Source organism: Scyliorhinus canicula, chromosome 2 (genome assembly GCF_902713615.1).
Source record: "Scyliorhinus canicula chromosome 2, sScyCan1.1, whole genome shotgun sequence".
NCBI classification, from domain to species: Eukaryota; Metazoa; Chordata; class Chondrichthyes; order Carcharhiniformes; family Scyliorhinidae; genus Scyliorhinus; species Scyliorhinus canicula.
This window is the reverse complement of record NC_052147.1, coordinates 134,396,601-134,414,446: the sequence shown is the minus strand read 5'-3', so window position 1 is coordinate 134,414,446 and position 17,846 is coordinate 134,396,601. Positions and strand designations below refer to the sequence as shown.

Below are 17,846 nucleotides of genomic sequence, written 5' to 3'. Positions count from 1 at the left end.
ATAGTGCCACTATTGACCAAGTTTTCAAAGAACATATCTGCCACACTGGGCCTGCTGGAAATGGTGAGAGAACCAACACGAAGGAAACAACTAGTGTTCGTTATGCAGACCAAGTACCATCTTCACATGGCAGGTTACCACCATCATGCTAAATCAGATAGATTGAGAATACAACTGGAAACCCAAAATTGGGCATCCATGAGGCACTGTGGGATCATCATCATCAACAACATTGAATTCAACCACTGTCTATAACATCATGGCCTGCATATCCCTCACTCTACCATGATCATCAAGCCAGGGGATCAACCCTAGTTCAATGAGGAATGTAGAAGATGCCATGAACATCACAAAGCATATTAAAAATGAAATGCCAGCTTGGTGAAGCTACAACACAGGGCAATATAGACAAAGTTAAGCGATTTCATAACCAAAGATCAGGAACAGAAGTTATGAATATCTGGCCGTGAATGGTGGTGGACAATTAAACAACTAATCAATTAAACACCCCAATCCTCAATGATGGGGAGCCCGCAACAATCTTCAGTCAGATGTGTCAAATGGGTGATCCATCTCAGCCTCTTCCTCAAGTCCCCAGTATCACAGCTGCTAGTCTTAAGCCAATTCAATTCAATCCACGCGATGTCTAGGAATGGTTGAGGCACTGGATATGGCAGTGGCTATTGGCCATGACAACATTCTGGCTGTAATACTGAAGCTTGTACTCCACAAGTTCCAGTACAGCCAAAACACTGACATCTACCTGGCAATGTGTAAAACTATCCAGGTAAGTTCTGTCCTTAAAAAACATGACAAATCCATCCAGTCAATTACTGCCCCATCAGCTTCCTCTTTAATCATCAAAAAAGTGATGGAAGGTGTCATCAACAATGCTACCAAGTGGCACCTAAGCAGCAATAAACTGCTTATCAATGCTCAGGAAGTTCAAATAAATAACATCCAGATGCTTCCTTTTTCCAATCCTGCAGTCACCTCTTCAAAAAATGCAGTCGGATTCATCAGGCATGACCAATACTTTACAACTACTCTCTCTGTTCAGGTTTAGATTTTCAGTCACCCCCATCCTTAATTATAGACTCCAGCAATCCTCAAATGCTTTGGGTTCCTCCAGGGCCACTGAATTCCAGAGCTCATTCTTGCTCCAAACATGGATGAAATAAGAATTGAATTCTAGAGGTGAGGTGAGAATGACTTCCTTGACATCAAGTCAGCATTTGACTGAAATAGAAAATACTGGAAAATCTCAGCAGGTCTAATAGCATCTATGGAAAGAGAAGAGAACAAACTTTTCGAGTCTGGATGACTCTTCATTGCATCCTGAGATCCAGCGTTTGACTGATTATGCATCAAAGAAGCACACATAAATGACATCAATGACAATTGTCAAACCAAGAACAAAGGAAGCTGATTGTGGTTGTTGGAGGCCAATAATTCGATCCTGGAGATATCACTACAGGAGTTTCTCAGGGCAGTGTCCCAGCCAAACTGTCTTCAGCTGCTTCACCAATGATCCTCCTTTCAATGTAATGTCAGAAATGGGGATGTTGACAAATGATTGCATGATGTTCAATACCATTCATAACTCTTCAGATATCAAAGCTGTCTGTATTGCATGGCTGAAAGATCCTGACATCACTCAGACTTGGGCTGATAAGTGGCAACTAATGTTCACATCACACAGGTGCCAGGCAATGATCATCTCCAACAAGAAGGAATCGAACCACCTTCCCTTGATATTCAAGGGCATTACCATCACTGAATCCTCTATCATCAACATTCTGGGCATCACCAGTGCCAGAAACTTAATTGGACTAGCCAGGTTAACATTGTGGCTACAAGAACGGTTCAGATGTTGCGAGTTAATAATAATAATCTTTTATTGTCACAAGTAGGTTTACATTAACACTGCAATTAAGTTACTGTGAAAAGCCCCTAGTCACCACATTCCGGCGTCTGTTCGGGTACACAGAGGGAGAATTCAGAATGTCCAATTCACCTAACAAGCATGTCTTTTGGGACTTGTGGGAGGAAACTGGAGCACCCGGAGGAAAACCATGCAGCCACGGAGAACGTGCAGACTGCGCGCAGACAGTGACTCAAGCTGGGAATCGAATCTGGGACCCTGGCACTGTGAAGCAACAGTGCTAACCACTGTGCTACTGTGCTGCCCTGTGGTGAGTAACTAACCTGATAATTCACCAAAGCCTGTCCACCTTCTACTAGGCAACAGTCGGGAATGTGATGGAATGCCCTCCACTTGCCTGGATGAGTTCAATTCCAACCAAACTCAAGAAGTTCAACACCATTCAGGATAAAACAGTTTCTTGATCAGTACCCCATCCACCACCCTCCACTTTCTTGGACTTGAACTTGGAAATATATCACCAGAGTTTTATTATCGATGGATTAAAAACACAATCCTACAGCACTGTAGGAGCATCTTCAACACATGGACTGCAGCAGTTCAATTCACCATAGCTCAATGTCATTTAGAGATAGCTAAATGTTGGCTGTGCCAATGCGCCCATATAAACACATCGAGTGTAAGAAATGCCTAAAACGTTCAAACTTTACCCAATTTGGCATTGCTTAGTTTTGTTTCATATTTGTTTATAATAATTTGTCCTTAATTTGCTGTAGCTGTTGAGAAGATAGAAATTGAGGCTTGCAGGCCCCAATCTGTGTTGCAAGGATGGGCGACAAAGAACCAATGTGATGAATGTTTGCCTGAAAAATTGTATTGTGATTAGGTAAGACTGAGCTGTTAGCTGTTAAATGAAGTGTGTGACACATCATTGTGGTACATTACTCATATAGGTGTTGCTTGTTGTCCATAAATCCTGGTTTTTAATCAGGGAAATAGTGGTGGGGGGGCCATGATTTTTATTAATCATCTTTCTCAAAATCTAAAATTGAACGGATGGCAACCCAATTCGTCCACAGCATGCAGGATGGATTTGACCTCCCAGCCTCTGTTCTGCAGCTAACTGTTATATTCCATTGGGTTTTTATAAACTAATGATTTGTTCTAACAGAGGAAAGAATGCCACAAGTAAGTCATTGCTCATTCTTTTAATGCATCAGCACTGAAATGTGATTATCGCAGTTTCTCAGTTATCTCCTGTTGCGACAATAATGCTTCATTTGTAAAGTTGCCTTTCAGTAGCTTGGGTGTCTCATCCTGTGGGATTGTGAATTATTAAACTCCTCTGAGAGGGTCAGAGGAATTCAGAGTCTCTCTTGCCTTTACTCAGCAATGTTGTCAGTCGGTTCTGGTTTGACCGTTACAACTGGTGATTGCATCACCTTGGTAGTTATGGCTGGCAGGGAAACCACTCCTGGTGAAGTATAGCTGTCTGGTAAAAGCCCCTGAGGGTAAGCCGCCCTGACTTGGTTTCTGTCATGCTGCCTGCAAAGTGGTTGTTGGATTTTCTTCTGAGAGAGACTTTCTTTGCAGTCCTTTGGTCTCGGTGCTCTTGCTGGCTTTTCTAGCTTTGCAGGACTGCACTTTGCAGCTTGGGAGAGAGAAAGGCTTCTGCAACAACTAAATCACACATTAAACAATTGGTAATAGTCTGAGAAAATTCAGCTGTTTGCATTATTACATAGACATCAGAAAGAATGTCCATAAATTAAAATGAAAGCTGGAAATATGAAACACAGGAATTACTGTAAGTGCACAGAAGATCCATGAGTATTTGGAAATAGGTTATTCATGACCTCTTAGTTTTTCTCCAACTGCACTTAAAGCTCTTTTGCATGACAACAGTGCTGTCCATTTTGACGTTCCTCAAGCTTGTGGCAATGAGGTCACCATATTCGCCTTATGATCCGAAACATACACAATAAAACAATGCACACGCCTTTGAAAATAAAGTTGATTTGAACCGTCAACAATCAAGACCAATACACTCACTGTAAGAGCCAGGTGTGCAGTTTTAAAAGGGTTTTGCAATCCAACAGTTTTGCAAATTAAGCCTGCTGTACACACACTCAAAGGGTGTTGGCAATCTATTGACTGAAGTGTTCTCTTTCTGACAGTCTGCCCTAGTTTATTTCAAAGAAAGAAATGTTCATAATTACAAAAGAACAAACAAAGAAGATAAGAAATACAGACTATTCTTGTTTCATTCAGGTTTCAGGTCATTGGAAACCCAACAACTGGGGCTGGAATCTGATAAACACAGTTTCAGTATGACCGCTATGTGACTCCGACCAGCAATATGGTTGATTCCTCCTTGCTCAAAAAGAGACAAATGGCAAAGAGCAGTCTTGCAACTGACATCATACACATGCACATAAAGTTGCAATGTTAACACAACTCAGCATTGTTCTCTCTCGGTGCCTCAAAATGATACATTTAGATCTGCAGGACTGCTCTGCAAAAGCAGGTTTCTTTTCATTTCTTTTGGTTTAGTTTAGTTAGTAGTTAGCAAATTTTGTGAAACATTTTAGGTGTGGTTGCCAGTGAGCAATTTGGCAAGCCGGTGTAGTATTCTGTGGCTCTAAAAGTGAACTGCATCAATTCATCACATGTCTGTGGCTGATTTGGTCAGTGGCAAGTGCATTGGACAACACTGTAAGCCAAAATGATTGGCTTTGCACTTGGAAATGCATGCTCAATTCTAATACGTACTTTTGGAGGTGAGACTCTGGGCTGGATTCTCTGATTTGGAGACTATGTTCGCACGCCGGCATGCGAATGGTGGGAAAACCGGCGCAAAACGGTCACCGATTCCCCATTTTGCTGGGGGCTAGCAGGACGGCAGCGTCAATCACCTGGCTCTAGCTGCCGATACACTCTGGAGAATTGCCGGATCCATGGCCACGCATGCGCATGGCGGTGGCCTGCAGTGGCCACGCCACGTTTCATGGTGGACGCAGCCAGCGGATCCGGCCCGTGAAATAGTCCCCCCCCATTGGCCGGCTCGCCAAAGGGGGGCCCACCACAGTGCCCCCAGCCCCGAAAAATCCCCCCCCCCCCCCCCCACTGCCGCGCGGATCGGACTGAGTCCACAACCACCACCCCGAGTTCCCGACGTGTGAAACCACACGTGTCCTGTGCCGGTCGGGGACTGAGCATCAGGGGATGGGCGTCAGGCAATGGCCTGAGGCTGTCAATACATGGCACGGTGTACTTGGAGGGGGCGGAGAATCGCGAAAGCAGCACCGCCCCCTGATTCGCTCAGGAAATATGATTCTCCGGCTGTTCACTGAACGCGATTTTGGCGCTGCCGACCGGAGAATCCAGCCCTCTTTGTCAAGAGCGCAAAGTCAACAAATTACCTGCAAAACCAAATGACCCATTTGGATTCATTTTGACATTGGTGAGTTTAATATGGAAAGTATCCAAACATGGGCTGAGTTTTCCGGTCTTCCAGCTGCATGTTTCTCGGCGGGATTCTCTACTCCCGTTGCTTGTCAATGGGATTTCACATTGAAGCCTCCCTGCACCGTGGGTGAGATTGCCGGCGAGGACAGATATTCCCAATGGCTGGAGAATTCCGGCACATATCTCCAGCTTCGCATTTCCATCAGCTTGAATGGGCAGAAAAGAAAGATGTTCATGGGCAGCTGAATCAATTGTTTCCAATTTCGCACCCCCACCCCCCCCATGATGAACAACTCCTCATATGTGGCCATGAACATCCCTCACCTTGCCTCAAAAAGCCCTCCATTGAACCTCTCAGCTCATATTTGATCTTTTCCAGATGCAGAAAGTCGTATAAGTCTCCCAGCCAGGCTGCCACCCCCGGCGGCGTTGCCGACCGCCATTCCAGTAAGATCTTTCACTGGCAACCAGAGAGGTGAAGGCCACGACCTCGGCCTTCCTTACCTCCAACAGCTCTGGCTTCTCCGATATCCCAAATATCATCACCAAAGGCTCCGGCCCAATCTCCGTCACAACCCCAGAACATATGTGCATGGTTTGTTGGTCCACGCCCACACTTCTCACACTCGTCTGCCATTCCCTGGAAGAACCCACTCATTGTTGCCCGAGTCATATGCACCCTATGTACCACCTTGCGCACGAGGCAGTCGCATTTACCCTGCATAGCATATCACTCCACACCCCCAGTTTATCTCCCCTCCCAGCTCTCCCTCCCACTTCTCCTTAATCTTCAGCACCTGCTCGCCTCCCTGCACTCCCAACCACCCATACATATCTCTGATCATGCCTTCCCCTTTCACGTCCAGAAGTAGCAGTCACTCCAGGAGTGCACACTTTGGTAGCTTGGGAAAGTCATTCCAAACTTACCGTGCAAAGTCCCTTACCTGCAAGTATCTGAACTCACTTCCTCTCAGGACCTCTACCCTCTCCTTCAGTTCCTCTATATTGGCAAACCTCTCCTTCAGGTACAGATCCCTCACCTTCCAGAAACAGGCCTTTGGTACAAAGATCGGAAGTGTCTGGATTATGAATAAAAACCTTGGCAGGACGTTCATCTTCACCACGTGGACCCTCCCTGCCAGACCAAGATGCAGCATGTCCCACCTCTTCAGATCCTCCTTCACCTCCTCCACCAGCTTTGTTAAATTCCATTTATGCAGCGTCGTCCACTCTCCCGTTACCTGAATCCCCTGATATCTAAATCTATCCCTGGCTACTCCCCCTTAAGTTGGCTCCCCAACACAGTTCATTCACTGGGAACACTCTACTTTTCCCTCTGGTCGACATGTACCCTGAGAATGCCCTGAGCTTCCCTAATAGGCCCATAATCCTCCTCATGCTTTCCAGCAAGTCCGGCACATACAATAACAGGTCATCCGCATATAGCGACACCTGATGCTCCCTACTCCCACCCGTAATCCCTTGCCACTCTGCCGACCCGCTAAGGGCCATTGCTGCAACATGACCTCATGGCTCCGAAACTCAATCCCTCTACCAATAAAAGCTAACACACCGTACGCCTTCTTAACAACCCTACCAACCTGAGTGGCAACTTTCAGGGATCAATGTACATGGACACCGAGATCTCTCTGCTCATCCACACTATCAAGAATCTTACCATTAGCCCAGTACTCTCTATTCCTGTTACTCCTTCCAAAATGAATCACCTCACACTCTTCTGCATTAAACTCAATTTGCCACTTCTCAGCCCAGCTCTGCAGCTTATCTATGTCCCTCTGTAACCTGCAACATCCTTCTGCACTGTCCACAACTCCACCGACTTTAATGTCATCCGCAAATTTACTCACCCATCCTTCAACACCCTTTCCAGGTCATTTATAAAAATAACAAACAGCAGTGGCCCCAAAACAAATCCTTGTGGTACACCACTAGTAACTGAACTCTAGGCTGAACATTTCCCATCAACCACCACCCTCTGTCTTCTTACAGCTCGCCAATTTCTGATCCAAACTGCTAAATCACCCTCAATCCCATGCCACCGTATTTTCTGCAATAGCCTACCGTGGGGAACTTTATCAAACGCTTTACTGAAATCCATATACACCACATCAACTGCTTTACCCTCGTCCCTTGTTTGGTCACCTTCTAAAAGAACTCAATAAGGCTTGTGAGGCACGACCTACCCTTCACAAAACCGTGTTGACTACCCCTAATCAAATTATTCCTTTCTAGATTATTATAAATCCTATCACTTATAATCCTTTCCAAGACTTTGCCAACAACAGAAATAAGGCTCACTGGTCTATAGTTACCGGGGTTGCCTCTACTCCCCTTCTTGAACAAGGGGACAACATTTGCTATCATCCTCTGGCACTATTCTCATAGACAATGATGACATAAAGATCAAAGCCAAAGGCTCTGCAATCTACTCCCTAGCTTCCCAGAGAATCCTAGGATAAATCCCATCTGGCCCAGGGGACTTGTCTATTTTCACACTTTCCAGAATTGCTAACACTTCCTCCTTATGAACCTCAATCCCGTCTAGTCTAGTAGCCTGTATCTCATTATCCTCCTCGACAACATTGTCTTTTTCCTGTGTGAATACTGATGAAAAACATTCATTTAATGCCTCTCCTATCTCCTCGGACTCCACGCACAACTTCCCACTACTGTCCTTGACCGGCCCTACTCTTACCCCAGTCACTCTTTTATTCCTGACATACGTATGGAAAACTTCAGGGTTTTCCTTGATCCTACCTTCCAAGGGCTTCTCATGTCCCCTCCTGGCTCTTAGCTCTCTTTTTAGGTCCTTCCTGGCTCCTACCTTCGATACACAACCTCTTGACGTGGTCATGATCACAATTATTAGCTTCCTTATATTACGAGAAAGCTGCCTGCCCATTACAAAGCCTGTCTGGTCCTCCGCGACCACCCCTTTCATCCTCCCCGCCAGCAGTTTAGCCAGCACTTTTACAGCTGTGTTTAACAACGATATGGGCCTGTATGACCCACATTCCCCTTCTCTAGTATAATGTGATAGTTGCCTGCATGATCGTCACCAGTAGCTCCCCCTTGTCCAACGCATCACCAAACGTCCCCAACAGATGGGATGCCAGTTCCGTTGCAAGCTCCTTACAAAATTCCACTGAGTAACCATCGGGCCCCAGGAGCCTTCCCCAACTTCATACCCCTTATACTATCCAATACTTTCCTCAGGCCCGAAGGCCCCCCTAGCACCTGCCACTTCTCTTCCAGCTGCGGAAACTCCAGCCCATCCAAAAACTGCCCCATGTCCCCTTCTTCACCCCCTACGTCCGCCTTGTACAGCTCATTACAGTATTCCCTAAATGTCTCATTTATCCTCCCTGGCTCCATCACCACCTCCACTATCTCTGTCTGTGTCCTCAATATTTCCCTGGACAGGGCCTGCCTCTGAATTGGTGTGCTAGCATTCAGTTTGCCTTCTCCCCATACTCGTACTGCACCCCCCTTGTCCTGTGCAGCTGTCCTACTGCCCTCCCCATCATCAACCTATCAAATTGCCCCTGCAACATTTTCCCTCTCGCCAATCCCTCCGTGGTGGGCACCCTCGAGTACTCCCTATGTACTTCAACTATCTTGTTCATTAAGTACTCATACTCCTCCCTCCTTCTCCTATCCTCATGTGCCTTGAACGAGAAAATCTTCCCTAGGACCACTGCCTTCAGTGCCTCCCAAAATGTGGCCACCGAAACCTCCCCATTCTGCTTAAATTCTACTTAATCTTTAATCACATCCCGCCCTTTGTCACAAAACCCTCTATCTGGCAACACTCCGAATTGAGCTCCATCCAGGCCTCTGTTCCCATCCCAATCTCAGCCGAATCTCCAGCCAGTGGGGCGCGAGGTCCGAAATTACTATCCCCGCGTACTGTGCCTCCTCCACTCCAACCAACAATTCCCGGCTCACCATAAAAATGTTGATTCTTGAATATACCCAACAAACATGTGAGAAAAGTGGGCGCATGGTATCACAGTGGTTAGCACAGTTGCTTCACAGCTCAAGGATCCCAGGTTCGATTTCCACCTTGGTTCACTGTCTGTGCGGAGTCTGCATGTTCTCCCCGTGTCTACGTGGATTTCCTCCGGATGCTCCGGTTTCCTCCCACAGTCCAAAGATGTGAAGGTTAGGTGGATTGGCCGTGCTAAACTGCCCTTAGTGTCCAAAAAGGAGTGGGGTTACTGGGTTTGGGGATAGTGTGGAGGTGACGACTTAGATAGGATTCTCTTTCCAGGGGCCGGTGCAGATTTGATGGACCGAATGGCCTCCTTCTGTACCTTTTTTCTGTGATCTATGAAAAAGAGTTCCCCCTGGGTTCTTGAAGCGCCATGGGTGATGTGACCATCAATTCGCAAGACATGTGATTGGAAGTGAACAGTGGTTTTAATGTTCTTACAAAAGAGCCTGCCTGCAACGTGATGAACTGGCAGGCAGGCTCACGACTGCAAAGCTTTATACTTCTGGTTAGTGGGAGGAGCCATGGGCGGAGCCAAGGGTGGAGCCCAGTACAAACTCCTCATCTCCCCCTATGGGCAGAACCACGCAACTGCTCATATACCAAGCTAACATGAATACAGCACATCATATAACAACAGTGTGAATTACGCGGAATGTGATTCACCACAATGGGTCCATCATACCCATCTTTTCCATGAACCCTCCCAGCTCCTTTGCCATTCATATCTTTCCCATTGACCTGGGTGGCAACCTATCTACTCTTGGGTCTAGAACACAATTGAAATCTCCTTCCATGATCAACTGGTATGCAACCAAGTCCGAGACCACAGCCAACAATCCCCCAATAAACCCTACATCATTCAAATTTGGTGCATAGACATTCACCCACACCACCAGAGTCCCCTCCAATACCATGCTCACCCTCACATTTCTCCCGCCCGGGTCCCTCACTGCCTTCGCACTCACAAACCCCATCTTCTTGCTCATCAAGATGCCATGTCCCACGACTTCAAGTCAAACCCCGAGGGGAATACCTGACCCACCCATCCCTTTCTCAACCTAACCTGGTCTTTCATGTGAAGGTGCATCTTCTGCAGAAAGACCACCTCTGCCTTTAAACTCCTGAGATGCGCAAAAACCCGAGATCTTTTCATCGGTCCATTGAGTCCTTGCATGTTCCATGTTATAAGCCTTGCCGGGGGTGTAGGCCTCCAATCCTCTTCACCGTCTGCCATCCTTCCCTTTCGGCTCTGCCCTTTCTAATTTCACACTGTATTGGCCCATCCAAGGTGGCCCCCATCTCCGTCCCTGACAACTGAGTACACCGAACGCCTGAAGCCCTCCCCGAAGCTCCGCCCCCGATGGGCCGACTTCCCGAAGGCGTAGGGCGTGTGTGTTCACAGTTTTCAGTGACCTCACGTGGCGGCTGCGGACTGTGTCCAGCGGCGCCACAGTCGGGAAGGGGGAGCCGTTCCGTTGGCCGGGGGCGGGTCTTCGGTGGAGCCCAGGGGGACTGGTAGGGGATGGTCCGGGGGAGGCTAGCGGTGTTACAGAGGGGCACTATCTGGCAGGCCGGCTCACCATGTGGCCGGCGCCATGTTGTACGGCGCGGTTGCCGCCATGCGCATGAACGGTCACAGACCTGGCAATTCTCCATTCATATCTGCAGGTAAAGCTGGGGGCTTTACATGGTGCAGCTACTAGCCCCCTACCGGATGGAGCATTGGTGCAGGAGCATCGCTGAATTTGTGGTCGTAAGACCAGACACATGCTCCGTACATAGCCTCAAAATCGGAGAATCTAGCCCCTTGTGCTTGGAAAGGGTCAAATTTGCCCTTAGGTAGGGCGTGAGGGGGTCCATAAGAGATGGGGTTTGTTTACACTACATTTCAAAGACCCGTTTACCGTCAACTGCTCGGGGGGAGGGAAGGGGATGAGGTGGGGAGGTTGGTTAGGGTGTTGGGGGGGTGGGGGATTGGGGTTTTGTGTTGGTCTTACTTTGTGTCTTAAATGTTAAAATATTAAAAATTTCAATAGGAATACTTTTTGAACAATCTACGAAATCCATAGAATCCCTGGAGTGCAGAAGGAGGCCATTTAGCCCGTTGACCCTTAGAAAGGGCATCATACCCAGGCCAACTGTCCCACCCTATTCCCATAATCCCACCTAACCTGCATTTCTTTGGATTCTAAGGGGCATTTATCGTGGCCGATCCACCTAACCTGCACATCTCCCTCTACTTCAGCAATGCCAGAGGCACCAATGATACACCACAACCGTCGCTCCTCAGATACTAGACCCATCTACACCAATGCAGGAACCATACACAAATACTTTAAACCCACTTCTTAAAAAAGAAACATACAACAAAAATACATGAGAACCCCCTTTCTAAAATGGTGTTACATATATATCACATAGCACAACATGACTCCAGTCTCAGGCCCAGTTCAGAACCAACATCATTCCATACATTTATGCAGAGAGGACCAGCAGCAGCATGCTGGGATTATGATCAGTGCCGCCAACACCTCCCAAGAAAAACAAAAGGGAAGGAAAACTAGAACTACCAAGAATAGATCACGGGATAACAAAGGATCAGGACCTCATCATGGAGCCAAATTCTCCTGGCGCACACCCATCACCCATCAATGAAGAAATGGGCAAGCTGCTCATCCTAGCCATTATGGGGGGGGGCAACAGAATATCAACCAAAGTAGAAGCCTCAGCTCAACCCCAGACTTAATGTTCAGAAGAAGCCTCTCAGGATGTCCCCATTAAGTGCCTTTGAGAAGGGACATCTGGGGAGCAAAAGGATACCAAACACAGCACTGAACTTGGCCTAGCCCTGCACATTCTGACACAAGAATCAGTAGCCGCAGCACATCCCAAAACCTACACCCCAGCCGATCCTACACCTCACCCACCACAGCCAGGGCAGTGCATCACGAAACACCAAATAAAAGAAATTACGCCAGCCTCAACTGGGGAGATCCTAAAACTGAATAGAAGAATCATCAAGACACCCAATAATTGGGGGGGAGGGGGGGTGCAAATCCCCGCTCCCCCTAGTACAACAAGGGGAACCTCCCACAGACCACTGGACCGGACCAGGGTTTAAGATAGCATACTACTCACCCAGATGAAGAGAAAATGGAAAGAAATCCCCAAAGGGAAGAATGCCTGAGCTGACCTAGGAATATTAACCAGCCCCATGCACTGCCTGCTCATTAGAAGAAGGGTACTAAGGGAGGAACAGTGCTGCCACAACAAAGAAACAAACCCTGCTTCCACGTGGAAATTCCAACTACTATGAGAAGGAGACTCAGGAAACCACTTTATAAGACCACTTGAAGAAGGGCTCTTAACTCCCCCATCAAACCTACCCACACATGAGGGATGGGCTCTAATCATGTAGAGGCACGGCAAACAATCTCTCTCTTTAACAAATTAGTCAAGGGTTGATGTCGACGTGGGTAGACCAGGACAGATTGTTGGTGATGTGCATACCTAGGAATTTGAAGCTGTCAACCATCACCATCTTGGCATCATTGATGCAGACAGGGGTGTGTATGATACTTTGCTTAATATAGATAATATAGAGCCAGTGATCGGGGTGGGCAAATGACCCTCAGCCTCAAAGACACTGTGTACGCCCAACCTCTGGATCAAGATTATTAATGCATGGCAGCTAATTTTCAAACTCAATCAGGAACTTGCCTCCCACTTCTCTCCAGGGAACAGGCTCATAGACACTCCTTGTCCAGCCCCTACCACCCAAACCTATCAGGAGAGATGACACACCATGCAGCAGGATCTCAATAAATTGAAGGTGAATCCTCTATTAAATACAAGGATTCTCTCCTGCCCCTCCACCATTCTCCCAAGGATACCTTGCTATTCCTCAAAGTGAGCCCAAAGACCTGTCCTATGGAGCTGAGATCCTCATCCAGTATAATATTCTCAATGACGTCATTATCCTGATGTAAGCGGCACCATTGAGGCGAAGACCCACTCACCAGTAACAACACACTGCAAGCTGGACCCCACCCAGTCCACTCCAACCACCATGGTCAAACAGAGAATTATCTACGCTTTAACTCGGCTTCTCATCGCAAAACTCCAATCAGGATTAACCAGGGACATAGTGCAGTATAATTATGAAATGTTCCCTCGGATAAAATAAAGGTTTAAAAGATGAGCAGAGCCAAAGCTCATGAAAACGCAGTCGCTCACATCATGTGACCCCTCCTCATCAGTAGGGTTGATGATAATGTTGGGGTTGTACCTGAGTGCAGTAAGTTTAGGAGATAGGTTAGAGTGAATGAAGGTGCAGAGAAATTGAAACAACCAAAGTCATGCCAGCAACATCAAATGACACAATCTGGAGAGCATAAGAGGGAAAAAGGAGGTGTTTAGGTAGACCGAGGATACTGGTGATGGGTAAAAGGGTCCACGGGGCAAAGGGTGAACTCCTGGCCAGAAAAATGGACACAGAGGTGAAGGTGAGGGAAGCAGAGCTCAGCATTCTGCGGAGCTCAAAATTCATTCAGGTGGAGATGGGGGAGGTAAGGGAATGAAGCTGAGGCTTTTGCTCCGAACAAATCGGGTCTTGAATAGGCAAGATGCCATGCAAGTGTACTTTAACTACTTTCAGAACTCTTCATCCTGTTGCTGCTTCATCTTTCGTTCTCTCCTTCATCTCGGCTTCTCATTGCAAAACTCCCATCAGGATTAACCAGGGACATAGTGCAGTATAATTATGAAATGTTCCCTCGGGTTAAATAAAGTTTAAAAGATGAGCAGAGCCAAAGCTCATGAAAACGCGATGAGGGCAGCACAGTAGCATTGTGGATAGCACAATGGCTTCACAGCTCCAGGGTCCCAGGTTCGAATGTGGCTTGGGTCACTGTCTGTGCGGAGTCTGCACATCCTCCCCGTGTGTGCGTGGGTTTCCTCCGGGTGCTCCGGTTTCCTCCCACAGTCCAAAGATGTGCAGGTTAGGTGGATTGGCCATGCTAAATTGCCCTTAGTGTCCAAAATTGCCCTTAGTGTTGGGTGGGGTTACTGGGTTATTGGGATAGGGTGGATGTGTTGACCTTGGGTAGGGTGGTCTTTCCAAGAGCCGGTGCAGACTCGATGGGCCGAATGGCCTCCTTCTGCACTGTAAATTCTATGAAAAAATCTCCACTTTTTTCTTACCTCATTCTATCTTTCTTCTTTTGTGTGTTCATTCTCATCACCCTGCTCTCTTCTCTATCTCTCTCCTTCTCTCCCTCATCCACTCTGTTATATCCCCTCACCATGCCCACTCCTTTCAGGCACTCATCCTTCTTTGCACCCCCTTCTCTCTCCTTGTACTGTTCCTTTCCCTTTGTTATTCCCCTCCTTGCTACATCTTCCAAATGCTTTCATTTTATTATCATTTATTTGTTTCCACTGTTTTGTTGCCCCTTTTCTTCATCTTGTACCATCTGTCCTGCTTTTGTTCTCTCAAATCCCTTCTTTGTTCCACTGACTATTCCATCTCCTTCATTATCTTCTTTCTTGTTCACTGACTCTCGGCTCTTTCCCTTATAACCCCTTTGCAATGATGGAGTATAAAACGCCTCTTCTCTTCAGCCCATGATTGTGGCAAACATTCTACAGTAATGTCCTTGTCATTGCCTTTATACTAAAGGGTACATTTGCAAGACCTCACATTGCCCAGGTACCTCATATGCTAGCAGCACATTAATGGACAGAAAAATTACAATATGTGTCCATGATTCTCTGATATTTGTTGGCTTTCCATAAGAAGCCACCTGCAACATGGGCCATTACATGCACAAATCGACAGGAAATTTTTAACCTCTTACATTTCACCTTAAAAGAAAAAAATGTGGTTTTATTGTAAGGTATAAAACAATTTAAATTCAAAGGAGACTGTTGTTTGTAAGATTTCCATGATGCAGTGGTCAGATCCCAGTCCCTTTTTATCTCGAACATATTGGTTCAAATGTAGCCCAGATATACAGAATGTTCCTTCAGAACCGTGCTGGTGTTGTCAGAACCCAGCAGGAAGGTAGAGTGAGGAACCCAAACGCAGCTCCCAATCCTACACAAACTAACAATGATGAGGTTAGGGGGAAGGGGATTTTTCTTGCGTTTATGAAGTGCAGATTTGGAAGTCATCCCTCAGAATTGACTGCCCGGAAGAGAGTCATTTCAACTTGCTGCAATGGTTCAAAATGGCCAATATTGGAACAGTAGCTTTTTGTACACCCAGCTCCATTTTCCTTACTGTGAGAGTAAAAATCCCATTACCTCCGTCGCAAAACTTTGTGAATTGATTTGTTTGAAACAGAAAAAAAAATACTCCTGCGTAGTTTGGGGGTTGCTCTGAGGTGTTGACTTAAAACCTATTGTTGAAACAGAATAGAGGAAGGTTTGCTTAGTGTCTGGATCAAGATATGTTTGATGCTGATACTGCAATAAAAATAGAAAAATTGTGAAAAATTAGAAATAGTGGATGCGTTTGTTGCCATCGTCCAAAACTCGGTAGATTCTGGAGCAGTCCTGGCAGCTTGGAGGGTGGAAAATGTAACTCCACTATTTAAAAAGAAGGAAGGGAGAAAACAAGGAAATACAGACCAAATAAATATGATTCAGCATAATCTCCATAATTACTGGCACCAATTAAGTGATGAAAACAAAGATTTAAAGGGTACCATACCAAACCATCATTAGTATAGTCAATGCAACATAATGTTCTGCATTGCATAAAATTATGTAATATCACAGTACTTGGCTCTGTAACAAGCCTTTCAGCTACTGAAAAAAGTCTTTAAAAGTAACCAAAAAGTAATGTTTGTGCCTGCTTGGAGCTCACGCCTCTGGCACAGTGACAGAATAATGTCTTTATATAACTGCAAATTATAACTAATTATCATGCTTTGAAATAAATTCTCCAGTTTAGCAGTGTGAATACAATCTTCATGATGAATAAAAATCAAATTTTGATTTTAGGTACTTGGGAAAGGCTATTTGCTAATTAATCCAATTTGCATTTGCACAACAGTTTCAATTTGCATAATTTAATATGCTGGTCCTATAATCATTGCTAGAGTAATTTTTAAAACTTGAATCACTCTTCCAAATTATTAGTGAAATTATTCAAGAATTTTACACGGACAGTATTAATGCTTCCAAGAACAAAGGAACCCTGCAAATGTACTACCTCCCAGTTACAGATTCTTCCATTTATCAAATGGAAAACATGCAGTTCATGATTGTATTGTATTCCAGTATTCATAATATATTCATGTCCGCCCAACAGGTCGATATGATGTGTCTAGTGTTTGACAATGAGAGTTTGCATGTTATCTGCTTTTATGTGCCAATTTGCTTTTCATTTTCTGCCCACACTGCTGGCCATCAAGAATGCAATAGAGAGCCAAATGTGTAGGTCTCTCCCTGTCAGTATACAGCTTCTCCATTGGCAAATGCTCAGCTGTAACTCCTCATGATGATACAAAGAACCTGCATCCCTCACAGCCCCAGACTAAAGCTTCAGAGGATCTCAAAGGAAGCATGGCCCCCCAGACGTGTAGTATGCAGGCCCACTGGAATGTCGACACATCCTAGCATTCATGAACCAATCTCCCAGCTGTAAACGAGTAAAATCTGACTAAAACTTTGGATGGAACCCAAAGACAGACTGATGTTTAAATACGTATTCTTTCTGACAAGTCCTGCAACCAAACCAATATCAAACATAGTGCTTTCAAGAGGGGGATCCTGATATCTGGGCAGCCCGGGAAGCCATACATCTTTTCCAGGCTTGCGGCCTGGAGAGACCACTTCACTTTTGCTGTAGAGCGTGAACACAACATGGGAGTCAGCAGTTATGAGTGATCAGCCGAATTTGATTGGCATAGACATAGAAGTTACAGGGTGTCTCCTCCAGCGGGAGAGACCGTCATGTCCACTACCCACCTTAAGTTGGGTAGACCAACCACGGTCCTTCTGCTTCAAGGGGTCTGAGCTCAACTAATAGACAGAATCCACTGCACTAGATAAACAAACAAAAAGAAAGAAAATGCCAACTGTTTGATTGGCAAGCTATAACATCAGGACTATGCGCATGGGACTGGCAGCAACTTGCAGCTGGTAGGTAATATGTGCAAGACATGGAACTTGATGGACTGAACAGCGATATAGCTTCCCTACAGAGATTAGACTCGCAGAGAGTAGATCACTGAAAGAGAAACCTTACACATTCATCTGGCAGGGGAAGCGTTCAGAGGAAAGCCGGAAGGAACACCAGGTTTTGCCTGTATTCTTCAAAGATGAAGTTGTAGTGTACAAGGAGAGATGTGACCATGCATGGATATATTGTGCAATTCTACATGTTCTCGGCTTCTCAGCAGGATTTTCACACTCGGGGCTTGTGTGCACTGCTGTTAGCCAACTGCATTTTTGACTTTCAGAGTT

At 46.0% G+C, this 17,846-nt stretch overlaps 1 protein-coding gene across 2 annotated transcripts in view; it reads right to left on the bottom strand.

Annotated features, from left to right (window-relative positions):
- Nucleotides 1-3,078: 3,078 nt before the first annotated feature.
- The window catches only part of LOC119958485, a 705,387-nt gene continuing 690,619 nt past the window's right edge, over nt 3,079-17,846 (bottom strand). For both annotated transcript variants that reach the window (XM_038787045.1, XM_038787049.1), the window contains one exon: nt 3,079-3,565. In XM_038787045.1, the coding sequence (XP_038642973.1) occupies nt 3,268-3,565 (298 nt within the window). In that variant the 3' untranslated portion in view covers nt 3,079-3,267. The remainder of the gene's footprint in view (nt 3,566-17,846) is intronic.